The sequence below is a fragment of the Sapajus apella genome, unplaced genomic scaffold, assembly GCF_009761245.1.
Source record: "Sapajus apella isolate SASKATOON/1434 unplaced genomic scaffold, GSC_monkey_1.0 scaffold14, whole genome shotgun sequence".
NCBI classification, from domain to species: Eukaryota; Metazoa; Chordata; class Mammalia; order Primates; family Cebidae; genus Sapajus; species Sapajus apella.
In genome coordinates, this window is record NW_022436954.1 from 13,409,064 (window position 1) to 13,421,770 (window position 12,707).

The following is a 12,707-nucleotide window of genomic DNA, read 5'->3' on the forward strand; positions in this document are numbered from 1 at the left end:
CACACCAGATGTTGTCTATAATTGCAGGGTTCATGATCCCTTGAAGCCTATTCGTAGTTTCCAGGTTGAGAGGCTCCGCTGCAGGGTGTGGGGAGGGATGCAGGTAGAGGGGAGGGCTGAATGGTGTGAGCTGTGTCTCTGCAGCTGTGGTGGTTTTCTTAGTCTTTAAGCTGCCATGTGTTGGGGGTTGGGCATGGGAGGGGCATCCCAAGAGCTCCTTGGTATTGACACCATCTCCAAAGTGATCCCTGCTCTGCCTGGTGCACACGTTTTTCTGCTGCTGCAGCAGCCCACCCTTGTAGCAGGGCAGACGCCTCAGTGCCAGGTCTGACCCTGGACAGGTTGTGCCAGGAGCTACAGCACTCTTTCCCACAAGCCTAAAGTTGGGATGAGCCCCCGAGAATGAGATCAGAAAAGATGAAATGCGGAGTAATCTGTCAGGGTCCCCTTTGGGAGTGTTGGTGTGGAGAGGATTGACTGAGTCTGTTTAGGGACCTCCAGGCTCTGTAGTAAATTTAGGGCTAGAAAGGAGGGTCCCTGAGAGTCAGGATCCTGCTGTATTGAGTCCACATTTCTTGGGGAAGGAGGCAGGGCTGAGGCTTAAGTGGAGATGATGGGTATCGGTTCTCTTGCTCAAAGGCGCTGGAACCCAAGGCCTTCAGCTCTTTGCTCCTGTTCAAAATCCAAGTCGTGAGCACACCATAGTTGTGATGCAGGGAAAGAACGTGCTTATCAGAGAGCCTGGGCAAGTGTGCCCCTTGTGAGTACCGTTCAACCTAATTTATGTCATTGGCATCAGATGTAGACATCAGTCTCTTGAGAGCTTGATTAATGGTGGTCACACTCAAAGACCCTGGGTAGCATTCACTTACTAAGCAATAATCAAATGCCAGTTCCTGTGCTAAATGTTGCATCAGTCAGGGCTCTTAATGGCAGGCAACAGAAACTCTCCTTGGCTGATCTGAGTAGAAAAATCCAGGACTGAAAGGAAAAGAAGTAGCTCATAAAGTTGCAGGAAGAACCAGAAAGCCAGACATGGCGTCAAAGTCAGGCTGCAGAACAAGTGCAGGGAGGATCCTCTGCCGCTGAGACCTAGACCCCATGGATGGCACCCAAGATGTTGCAGGGCTCGCACCCCGGATCAACGTACCCTGCAGCACCTCTGTGGGTACTGCAGCTCCAGGAACTCCATCTTGCCAATGCCACCGCCAGAGAGAGGCCTTCTTGGCCTCCATCTTTTTAGTCACTAGCTCCAGATTCAAAGTCTTAAACGAATGCCTCTTCTCTTTGACAGAGCCTAGTCATATGCCTTAGCTGCAAAGGAAGCTGGAAATCCATTAGACACTTTAGTCTTCAGAAGTAAGAGGCCTGTCCTCCACCAAGAGCCATAGGAAGTGGAATCCCAGAAACCACAGGAAGCGGTGAAGTGGATGGGCAGCTCACAGCATGCATGCTGCGTGTGAATTATCTCATCCATTCCTCACACTACCCAGTGAGGTAGGTATTGTTATCTCTACTTCATAAATGATGATAATGAGGTACAGAAAGTTTAACTTGTCCAGAGACACGACTCACAGCCGTTAAGTGCTAGACCCAGTCACTTTGAGTCTGACTTGGACTGTCTGACCCCAGAGCCCACTCTCTCAGATCCTGCTCTATTCTTCCAGCAAATGTTGACAAAATGAAATTTTCTGGGCCCCTAAGCTGTGGATTTCAGATCCTGGATTATGTGACCTAAAAGACAGGCCTCCCTAGGGGTGAGGGTCCCTGAGCAGTCAACTGGCTTCCAAGAATGGGCTCCCTCTAATCACCTTCTGATGGCGATTCTCTGTCCAACAGCCAGAGAGGTTCTGTAAGCGTGGCTTGGGGATGGGAGTGGGCAGAGGCCAGCTCGAAGCTACTATCTAGCCTCTTGTTGAGTATTCCTTGATTCCTGCTTCTGTCTTTTTAAATCAGTGGAGACAGGGGAGGGTTACCTCCATCCTCAGCTCAAGATGAAATGCATTCTTCCTTGTTTGTCTCATTCCTTCCCAATGTGTGCACGGTGAACTTTAGTTATGAAGGAAATAACACCGTCCTGTGCATATGCCAAGGTTGCCCAACCTCTACACCTCTGCTCAAGCTGTTCCTTCTACTTGGAATGCCTGTTTCCTTCCCTTCTAGTTGCACCTTCCATCCAGGTGGGAATCAGCTCCTTGGTTCATGGAGTCTTTTCTGCTCTCTTTTAATATGGATGGACTTCCTTCTGAATTAGCAGGTGTTTCATAGCTTGGCCTTAACCCTTCTCCTTTTGTTTGACCTAGATTTATCTCATCTTACAAATTAGGTTGTAAGCAGTTTGACTGCAGGGTCTATGCTTCACTCTGATTTGATCTGCACCTGGACAGCACCATTCTTGACACATGAGCAGGCACATGGGAGGGGAGAGAAGTTTGGTGCCAGAAAGAACTGGATTTGAATCCTAACCCAGTTGTTGACCTGAGCAAGTTACTTAACCATTAATCACGTCAACGTATATTTATTGAGGACCTACTATGTGCTAGGCACTGTACTAGGCACCAAGGATACAATGGTGAGTAAAGAGATGCAGCCTTGGCCGGGCGCGATGGCTCACGCCTATAATCCCAGCCCTTTGGGAGGCCGAGGTGGGAGGATTGCCTGTGCTCAGGAGTTTGCGATCAGCCTGGGCAACACGGTGAAACCCCATCTCTACTAAAAACAATACAAAATTAGCTGGGCGTGGTGGCGTGCACCTGTAGTCCCAGCTACTTGGGAGGCCAAGGCAAGAGAATTGCTTGAACCTGGGAGGTGGAAGTTGCAGAAGTAGAGCCGAGATGCACTACTGCACTCCAGCCTGGGGGACAGAGAGAGGCTCCAACTCAAAAAAAAAAAAAAATATGCAGCCTTTGCCATCATGAAGAAAGATAAATGTTAATCCATTAACCAAGCAATCTCACAAATGACTAACTGTAATAAGGACAAGCCCCTAGAGCTACAAAAGGGTGCATACAGAGCATTGATCCAATAAGGACAGTGTTGCAGGGAGGTCAGCAGCCACACAGAGCCTGGGTTGTCTCACTTGGAAAATGGGATATCAACCACCTACCTCACTAGGTTTTTAAAAATGGGTTAAATGAGGTAATACTTGCCTTGCATGGCACTTTATTTATTGAAACGGAGTCTCACTCTGTCACCCAGGCTGTAGTGCAGTAGTGCGTCTCGGCTCACTGCAACCTCCGCCTCCCATGTTCAAGTGATTCTCCTGCCTCAGCCTCCCAAGTAGCTGGGATTACAGGCAGGCACCACAATGCCTGACTCATTTTTGTATTTTTAGTAGAGATGGGGTTTTGCCATGTTAGCCAGGCCGGTCTCTAACTCCTGACCTCGAATGATCCACCCACCTCAGCCTCCCAAAGTGCTGAGATTACAGGCGTGAGGCATCGCACCCAGCCACTTGCCACGCACGGCATTTAGAAATGTTCAGTAAATGTTACCCTAATGAAGGCTGGTAGGTTGGCCAACTGAGTGGTCTGATTCAGAAGGAAAGCAGTTAGATGTATGTGAATGCTTCCTGTGCTTGAAGATCCTCAGGACAGTGACTTCCAGACCCATCTTTCATCAGTCAGCTGGGAAACTTTTAAAAAATGCAGACATCTGACCTTCACTCTAGATCTATTAGCCAATCAGAAGTTTCCAGGCAGGGCATCTGTATATGTTTTTAAGTGTTTACTAAGGCAGCCTCAAAATGACAGATTCAGCACACGTTTACCATAACCACTGAAGAAATGCAAAGTTATAAAAAGAAAATAAACAACAATCTCCTTCCCACTTTCTTCTCTCTCCTCCCCTGCTTCTGGAGGTGACAAGGTCAACTACCTGGTGTGATTCCTCTTAGCATTCCAGCTCCATTCGGTCACATAAGCATGCTCACAGATAAGCACCTATGCGGGGTTTTTTCCTTGTAAAACTATTCACATATTAAATGTTTTCCTCAGTATCTCGCCTTTTTTCACTTCATAATGTTGCACACACATCTCTTTCAGTTTATAGACACAGGTCCAGCCCTTCTTTTCACAGCCGTATAACATTCTGTAGAATAGAAAGGACACATTTTATTCAGTGTCTGATTGATGGATATCAAGATTATTCTCATTTCTACAAATAGTCAAGCAATAACATTCTCTGTAAAAGTTTTCTTACTTATAGGTGTTTTTATGTCTAAAGCATAGTCTCCAAAGAGTGAAATTGATCAAACGTGCATTTTAATTTTATTTATTTATTTATTTAGAGATGGAATCTCATTCTGCTGCCAGGCTGGAGTGCAGTAGCATGATCTCGACTCACTGCAACCTCCACCTCCTGGGTTCAAGCGATTCCGCCGCCTAAGCCTCCCGAGTAGCTGGGACTACAGATGCGCACCACCAAGCCCAGCTAATTTTTGTATTGTAGTAGAGATGGGGTTTCACCGTGTTGGTTAGGATGGTCTCGATCTCTTGACCTCGTGATTCGCCTGCCTCAGCTTCCTAAAGTGCTAGGATTACAGGCATGAACCACTGTGCATTTTTAATTCTAATAGATACGGACAGATTTGTTCTCAAAATGTTTGTGGCAATTCAAAACACCAGTAAAGCAGGGGACATGTGTATTTTGGAAAAGCACCCAAGGAGATTCTGAAGTGTAGCCCAGGATGAGAACCATTGCCCAGAGCTGTCCTAGATGGCCCCTGGGTTCCTGAAAAGGGGATCAGGGGAGAAATCTTCACTGAATGAGTGGGCTCCCCAGGGAGGTGATGAAAGATGAAATGGTCCTTATCAGCCTTCCTATCTCCCTCCAGCAGAGGCAAACCCTCTCTCCCTGGGGGAAGTTCCTCCAAGGCCTCTATATAAGACGTCTTTGTGGGAGAGAGCAAAGAAGAACCTGGGCTTTGGGAAGATCTAAAGGCCCAGGACGGTCTCTCATTGGGTGAGTTGCTTTCTCTGCTGTGGTGGAGCTGGTAACAGTTTATTCTCCCAGGAGGTCCCTGGCTGTGGCTGACAGTCTCTGGAGGGCTGGCAGGGGTCTGCGACTGGCTTTCAGGTTACAAGGATGTCAGCAGGGGCAGCCTTCATCCTCTGCCTTGCACATTTCTTCTGCGAGATGTGAAAATGCCCCTTGGCTGGAGAAGGGAGAGGGTGGAGGACATGGAGGAGGGCATGGGTGGCTTCTTGAGCTTTGAGGAGGGGACATAGCTTCTAAGTCCTGTGTGTTCCTAGGAAAGCCAATAATCATTGCTTCTCCCTCCTCTTTTATGTCATAGACTCTGAGGGACCCATTAAGTACAAATATATAAGCCTAATAGTCCCTTCTTTACTTCCAGGACTGAAGGAAAGCCAGCCTCAGCCACCCCTCAGGGTTTGCTGCATTCTGTTTAGAAAGAGGTCCTTGCATCCTGGGTTCTGGAGCATCAGGAGCTGGGCTCAGCATGAGCTTTTCTGGCCCATCCTGATTTCTATTCAGACCTTCTTTTTCTCCACCTCACTCTCACGGTCCCCTAATGGTGTGATTGTGATGTCATGTGATGTGTGTGTGTGTGTGTGTGTGTGTGTGTGTGTGTGTGTGTGTGTCAATGATAAACTGTGTTCTCCATTGCAGGATAAAGCCAAGATGAAACTCCCCCTACTTCTGGCTCTCCTATTTGGGGCAGTTTCTGCTCTCCATCTGAGTAAGTTTTTTTTGCCTTTAGTCTTCCTTTCTCTATTTTTTTCCTTTCTATAGTAGATGGGGTCAGAGTTACACACCCACCCCCTTCTTTGATCGTCTTCTATTTCTGAATCTCTGTGCACTTAAAGGGATGGGGACCCTATGACCAGGAGTTGAAAGGATTCCTCAGGGCATCTGTTATGTTTGTGGTCTTGGTTCTACTGTGAAATATCCAATTTTGTCCTTTCTCCATGATGCTTACTTTGAGCTTACTGAGTACACAGCACTTTCCATGCCTTCTCTTCTTTAACTCTCTTAGCATCCCCATGAAGTAGGTGGTATTGTATACCCGTTTTACAGATGAAGAAATGAAGCTAATGGATGATGGAACCAGTACCCAAGCCCATGACTGCCCGACTCTAAGTCCATGCCCTTAACCACCTTGATTTTGTTGGGCACGTTGGGTTTCTCTCATGGAGACTCAGTTCCAGGTTCCTCTTTCCAGGCAGGGTTGAGCACTCCGATGCCCAGGGCAAGGCGGGAGCTGTCCGTGGTTCCAGGGAGGGACAAGGGGAGATGTGAAGGAAGGACACTTGGCCATCTTCCCTGCCAGGGTCTGAGACTTCCTATTTTGAAAGCCTTTTGGGTGCTAAGACCCTGCCTGAGGATGAGGAGATGCCAGAACAGGAGGTGGAGGAGCTGGAGGCAGAGGAGGAGGGGGGCTCTGGAAGTGAAGATGCCTCCAAGGAAGACGGGGCTGTTGAGTCGATCTCAGTCCCAGATGTGGTAGACAAAAACCTTCCATGTCCTAAGGAAGAGGACACAGTACAACTGATGGGTGTCCCTGGGCGCCAGACCTGCCGCCGCTACCTCCTGGTGAGAAGTCCTCAAAGGTTTAATCAAGCTCAGGTGAGTGGTCTGTGGCTGAGGCTGAGGTGGGAGCATGAAAGGTGTGTGGGACATGTCCCCAGCATTGCTATCACTGGCTCTTTTCCCCATTGAGCGCCCTGGGGGTGTCAGTAGAACCTGAGCCTCACAGAGGTATTGGGGTGAGAGGGGAGGGCCACCTAGAAACAGAAGTTGCATTTTGGTCTCCAACCTTCAAACGGTTGTGGCAGGGTGGGGGAGGGCATGAATTGTGGGGACTGAAGACTCATGTGAATTCATGTAGGAAGGCTGCCCTATTCTTTGTCTCTTATCCTGCCTTGCAGTTGACTTGCCAGAGGTGCTACCGGGGCAACCTCGTGTCCATCCACAGCTTCAATTTGAATTCCCAAATCCACCTCTCAGTCAGAGGGCTCAACCAGGGTCAAGTCTGGATCGGAGGCAGGATCATAGGCTCGGTAAGACAGGTGTGAGCACCTAATGGGGAACACCTGCTGATCTCAGCCAGCACTCAACTTGGGCAGATTTGCCTGTTTTTCTCCTCTATAATCTCCAGAAGAACCAGACGGACACCCACAGACAAAATTGAGGGGGCTGCCTGGGTATTCAGGGAAGATCCAAGGATTTAGAATTCAGAGGTTTGGGTACAAGTTCCTTTCCATCTCTCACTATCTATGTAACTTGGGCAAGACCATGAGTCTGTTCCCTCATTTCTAGGATGGGTTGGCAACCCCTGCTCTACTTTTCGTTAGAGCTGGAAGGATGAGCCCATCACTGGGATGCATAGAATCTGATGGTGATGATTGCCATGGATCAGCATTTCAGATGACCAGGACAGTTACCATCATGGTCCAGCAGGGAAGGGCCCATTGCCCGGTGGGCAGCAGGAGGAGCTGGCAGATATGGGGCCAGGTCTGCCTCTCTGCCTTCCCTCAGCCCCATCCCCTCTTCCTCTATTGCTTTCTCCAGGGCCGCTGCAGACGCTTTTGGTGGGTTGATGGCAGCCACTGGAACTTTGCATTCTGGGCTGCTGGCCAGCCCTCAGTCCGTGGTGGTCGCTGTGTGGCCCTGTGTACCCGAGGTGAGGTGGGGCTGGGGATGAACGATGGGAAGGCCTGGGAGGTGGGAAGTGCCCCAAGGAGGATGCTAGGAAGAGCCTGACCCTTTGATCAGAGGCTTCCTGGGTCTTTTATACTCCAACTCCATGGCAGTATGTGGGTGGGAGAAGGGGCCCTCCTGTGGGTTGAGTTGGGGTGGACAAGAGGCTGAACATCCCTTTCTGTTCTGCCTTCACAGGAGGTCACTGGCGTCGAGCCCCCTGCCACAGAAGACTTCCTTTCGTCTGTTCCTACTGAGCTGGTTCCAGCCGGGATTTCAGAGCTGCCCTCTCCTGGGCAGGGGCCGCCCCTCTCTGCTCGCCATCTCCCTCCACCTCCGTGAAATAAAATGGCTTTTACTGAAATTTCTTTTCACCTCTGATTGCTGATCCACTCTGCTTAGCCCTCGTGGAACCTTCTTCCTTACCATCTCTCCACACACCACACCTTTCAGAGAAGGGTCAGAAGCTATCACTCCTCGAGGAGGAGGATGGAGGGTGGGGTTGGGTCTATGGAGCCTTTTAGAGATGGTGGAATGGGCTCAGCTAGCTCCCTGCATAGAACACCTGATTTCTGGGTCCCTGCATAGGTGTTGCCAGGACCTTTCAAGGCTGTGGGTGGACTCCCAATGGCCCAATTTGTGCCTTTTTACCCAAAGGCCCTTTCTCTTTCTCTCTCCAACCCCAGAACTGTGCTTGGTTCGATATGTAAGGAAATTAACATGTCCCTGGAAACAGTCCACAACTCTCGGGAGTGAGTGTACCCCAGTCCCAGGCCCCTCAAGTGGAATAAATCTAACATGTATTGGGTACCGTTTCCCAGTGGCCTGCTGTGGTAGCTGGCCTTATTCCATGCATTTTATGGGCCACCTTCCCTTCCTCATCTGCATTCTCTGCTCCTTCCTAGTGTCTGCAACTCCCAAATAAACACTTGTATGCAACTCCCTGCCTCAGGCCTCCTTCTGGGGAAACCTGATATAAGACAGCTTGCCACACGTCATATTCTGAATGAGGCCTGAAAATACAAGACATAGTCCGCTGGCACTTGGGATATATGATTGTTTGTAACACAGGCATAAAAACATCTACTAGTTGTTATCACTCATTGAGCACCCACAACATACCCCGTGCTGTGGTAGGCACCTTGCCTAGACGACCTCACGTGATCAATAATTATTATCCCTATTTTATAGAACCATGGTTAAGAGAAGTTAGGACCTGTCAAAAGACTTGCCCGAGGCTGAACCTCAAAATGCAACTAATGTTGAAATTCAACTCTGTCTGCTCCAAAGCATGTTCCTTTAACCCTCGTGGTTTTTCAGCTGGAAGTGCTGGCTATTCTCCCCTCAGGATCACCCGGGGATGAAGCACAGAGGGGAGGCAAGACAGACTGTCTCGCTCTTGGGTTCATCTTGGGACACAAGACTCCAGCCCAGCTGGAGGTGAGGAAGCTTTAATCAAGAGGGAGGGAGGAAGGCATTCTCAACCCCTTCTCTACTAGGGAGGTCAGCAGAAGAAAAGAATTCAATGGTCTGACGCCATTTTTTCTCCAGAATGCCTCCAATTCATAGAACTTCATATAGGATTGGGGGTTCAGAGAAGGGCAAAACAAAGACTCGGTTTTTTTGGATAGTGGCACAGAGAAGGGATGCTAACTGTCTAAGGTCACACGGTAAGAGGGGAAAGAGACAGGACTCAAACTCAGCTCCGTTGTGGCTATTGCTCCATGAGAATCTGTTGATTTCAGGTGGTGGACTATGGGTTCAGCCCTGTGGTGGGTGCTGTGAGGATGCAGCTGAGGTGGAACTTTCATTCCCTGCCCTATTGGACTTTATATTTTGATGTGTGAAGGCATTACTTCCCTTATTTCAATACTAACCACAAAGAGTAATAATACTTCCCATTTACTAGGTGCCAGGTTCTGTGCTAAATGGTAGGTAAACTTGTCTTGTTCCTCATAAATCTCTGCCACTGTGGGTGTGTGCGTTGACAGAAGTTTGACTTCTAGTCCACAGAGATCTTCTTTGGGGAGGAATATCAAGAACAGGCATGAAGGAGGCTGCAGGGCTCCTAGTCATATTCTGTATCTTGAACTAGACATGTTTACATTGGTGCATTCACTGTGAAGATTCCCCGAGCAATCCACACTGCAGTGCCCTTTATAGGAGCACACTGTACAGCCATTAAACAGTTTTTCTTGGCCGGGCATGGTGGCTCATGCTTATAATCCCAGCACTTTGGGAGGATGAGGTGGGTGGATCACCTGAGGTCAGGAGTTCGAGACCAGCCTGACCAACATGGAGAAACCATGTTTCTACTAAAAAATAACAAAAAAAAGAAATAGCTGGGTGTGGTGGCACACGCCTGTAATCCCAGCTATTTGGGAGGCTGAGGCAGGGGAATCGCTTGAACCCCGGAGGCCGAGGTTGTGGTGAGCCGAGATCATGCCATTGCACTCCAGCCTGGGCAACAAGAGTGAAACTCCGTCTCAAAAAAAAGGTAGTTTTTCTTAAAAAGTAAAAATTATGAAATAAGGAGACTGGGCTAATTTTCCAAAATATAGGTTTGTGTGCGGATTTTTCTCTCCAATAAGATGCTAACTAAGCTCTGTGAAATTATCTGTGATTCTTTATTATCGAACCCCTGGAGTTCCTTACACAGTGCAAAGCACAGGGTAGGGACTCAATCAGCACAACACTCTTTGCTTTTTCATAGACAAAGGCCACCCTCACTCCACCCATGTGCCAGGTATTCTGAGAGCTTTATTTAAGCTGATCTCACTAGAGGCAAGTCTTGTTATTATCCTTAGTTTATAGATGAGAACACTGAGGCACAGAGGGACTGATCCTGGAACTTGTGATTTCATTATTGTTGGAAACAGATTGGTGCCACAAACAAAAATTAGCACTGACACAACGGATTTTTCAGCAACGCAATTTTTACTTCCTGAACTGCAGGAAGGGTACCCTCGCTAGCCATCTTGCCATGAGAGTACAATGAACAAAGGAAAACAGACATATTTATCCCTTATGCATTTGGGGTTGTCCTTACTGCTGTGTCAGATCTTCGTTGGCTGGAGCCAGACCTCACAATCTAAACTAAACCCAGTTGGCTAACAACTTAAAACTTTTCTAAACAGGTAAAAGCAATGGAGAACTGGGTTATGCCTGTGAGCACGTCCAGCACAGATATCTTGGTTAAAGTACAAGGACATAGAATGTACTACGTGCCTGTAAGCATGGCATGTTTAACAGCTACATAGGATAAGGCTTAACAAAGAGCTATAAGCACACTTATTCTTTAATAAGAAAGGCAACTTTAAAGAGGAACTTTTTTACTTCCCACAATTATACATTACCCTACACTGCCTCTCAAGATGGCAAGGTCTACCCTCTGCATGATGACAGGATGGACTGAATCTTCGAACAAGAGGCAGAGTTTGAAACCCCTATGAACATAAACGCAAACATTAAGCCAGAGGCTTGGGGTTCCATGGATGCTGAAACAATGTTGGCATCATTGGCGAGATCATCTTGGGGTAACACATCTGGGTGTATCAAAGAAAGCAAAGATTTGGGAGTCAGACAGACTAGGATCTGATGTATCGTTTGTCACTAGTTGTACAAACTTGGGCAAGTCATTTGCCTGCTCTGAACTTCTGTACTACATATGTAGACTAGAGATGGTAATGCCCAATTCATAGGATGACTTTTAAGGATTAAGTGGTTGTTAAGCAACAGATGTAAAAACTTTAATGAAGCATAGTGCCTGGTCCATGGCAGACCTTCAAAAATGTTATTTCTGGTTTTAAATCGGACAGAAAACATCAGTGAGGTCATTGGAATATCTTTGCCCAGGGTTTATATGCAATGAAAACAGGGTCAATGTGAGAGAGGGAATGGTTTGTTTGGGAGGGAGGTTGATGAGAGGAGGCTAGGGAAACACAGCTATTGGGTGATTGGGGGGCTGGGAGCCTACAGTTCAGGCCTGTCTCTACTTGCTGTGTGACCTTGGGCAACTTGTTTAAAGTCTCTGAGATGCCATTTCTCCAACTGTAAAAGGAAACGACAAGGCTAGGCATGGTGGCTCATGCCTGTAATCTCAGCACTTTGGGAGGCTGAGGCGGGTGGATTACCTGAGGTCAGGAGTTCAAGACCAGCCTGGGCAACAAGGTGAAACCCCATCTCTACAAAAATACAAAAATCAGCCAGGCATGATGGCAGGTGCCTGTAACCCCAGCTACTCGGGGAGGCTGAAGTGGGAAATAGCATGAACTCAGGAGGCAGAGGTTGTGGTGAGCCGAGATCATGCCACTGCACTCCAGCCTGCAATACTCAACCTTGTTGGTCATCTGAACCACTGAGTGAAATGGTGCCACTGGCCTGGGCCAATGGATGAGGAAGAATAATGGCAAATGGGGGTCTATGCCTCTGCCCTCCACCACCAGGGAGGTCTCAAGCTTGAAGTCCAGCAACCAGGTTTTTAGGTGCTGGACCTGGCCAATCCTCCCACAGTCAAGAAGATAAGCTGAGAGTTTGGTCCGTTGGGCTAAGGAGATAGTGATCAAGCCGTTACTCTGCAATCAGGCTCAGAAGTGACTTCTCAGTTACTTCTCCATTTGTGGGTCCCATGGGAGAGGAGAGAAGGGAAGGAATTTAGGTCTTCTCACCCTCTGGGCTGCCTGTCCCTGCTCCCTGAGCTGTGGAGGGCTGGGCTGGAATATGGGGAATACATCTATACTTTTTTTTTTTTGAGACAGAGTCTCGCTCTGTCACCCAGGCTGGAGTGCAGTGGCGTGATAGCTCACTGCAGCCTCAGCCTCCCAGGTTCAAACAATTCTTTCACCTCAGCCTCCTGAGTAGACAGGATTACAGGTGTGTGTCACCACACCCAACTAATTTCTGTATTTTGTACTTTTGTAGAGATTTCACCATGTTACCCAGGCTGGCCTCAAACTCCTGACCTCAGGTGATCCACCTCCCTAGGCCTCCCAAAGTGCTGGGATTACAGACATGAGCCACTGTGCCCCACCCTACAAATCTGCACT

At 48.3% G+C, this 12,707-nt stretch overlaps 1 protein-coding gene across 2 annotated transcripts; it reads left to right on the top strand.

The window, feature by feature from the left end:
- The first annotated feature begins 4,857 nt into the window (after positions 1-4,857).
- Positions 4,858-8,027, top strand: PRG2 (proteoglycan 2, pro eosinophil major basic protein). Of its 2 annotated transcripts, none has more exons than XM_032283394.1 (6): positions 4,858-4,962; positions 5,632-5,701; positions 6,293-6,588; positions 6,891-7,022; positions 7,534-7,645; positions 7,861-8,027. In XM_032283394.1, the coding sequence occupies exons 2-6, from the start codon at positions 5,644-5,646 to the stop codon at positions 7,917-7,919; spliced, it is 657 nt and encodes a 218-aa protein (XP_032139285.1). In that variant the 5' UTR covers positions 4,858-4,962; positions 5,632-5,643; the 3' UTR covers positions 7,920-8,027. The 2 variants fall into 2 exon arrangements, with proteins under 2 accessions (XP_032139285.1, XP_032139286.1); XM_032283395.1 differs by lacking the exon at positions 4,858-4,962 and adding an exon at positions 4,973-4,993.
- Positions 8,028-12,707: the final 4,680 nt, after the last annotated feature.

Bases quoted from the DNA above. Each gene is read 5' to 3' on its own strand.
- PRG2 (XM_032283394.1), top strand. From the start codon at position 5,644: ATGAAACTCCCCCTACTTCTGGCTCTCCTATTTGGGGCAGTTTCTGCT. The intron at 7,023-7,533 runs GTAAGACAGGTG...TGCTTTCTCCAG, and splicing joins GAGGCAGGATCATAGGCTCG to GGCCGCTGCAGACGCTTTTG. The intron at 7,646-7,860 runs GTGAGGTGGGGC...CTGCCTTCACAG, and splicing joins TGTGGCCCTGTGTACCCGAG to GAGGTCACTGGCGTCGAGCC.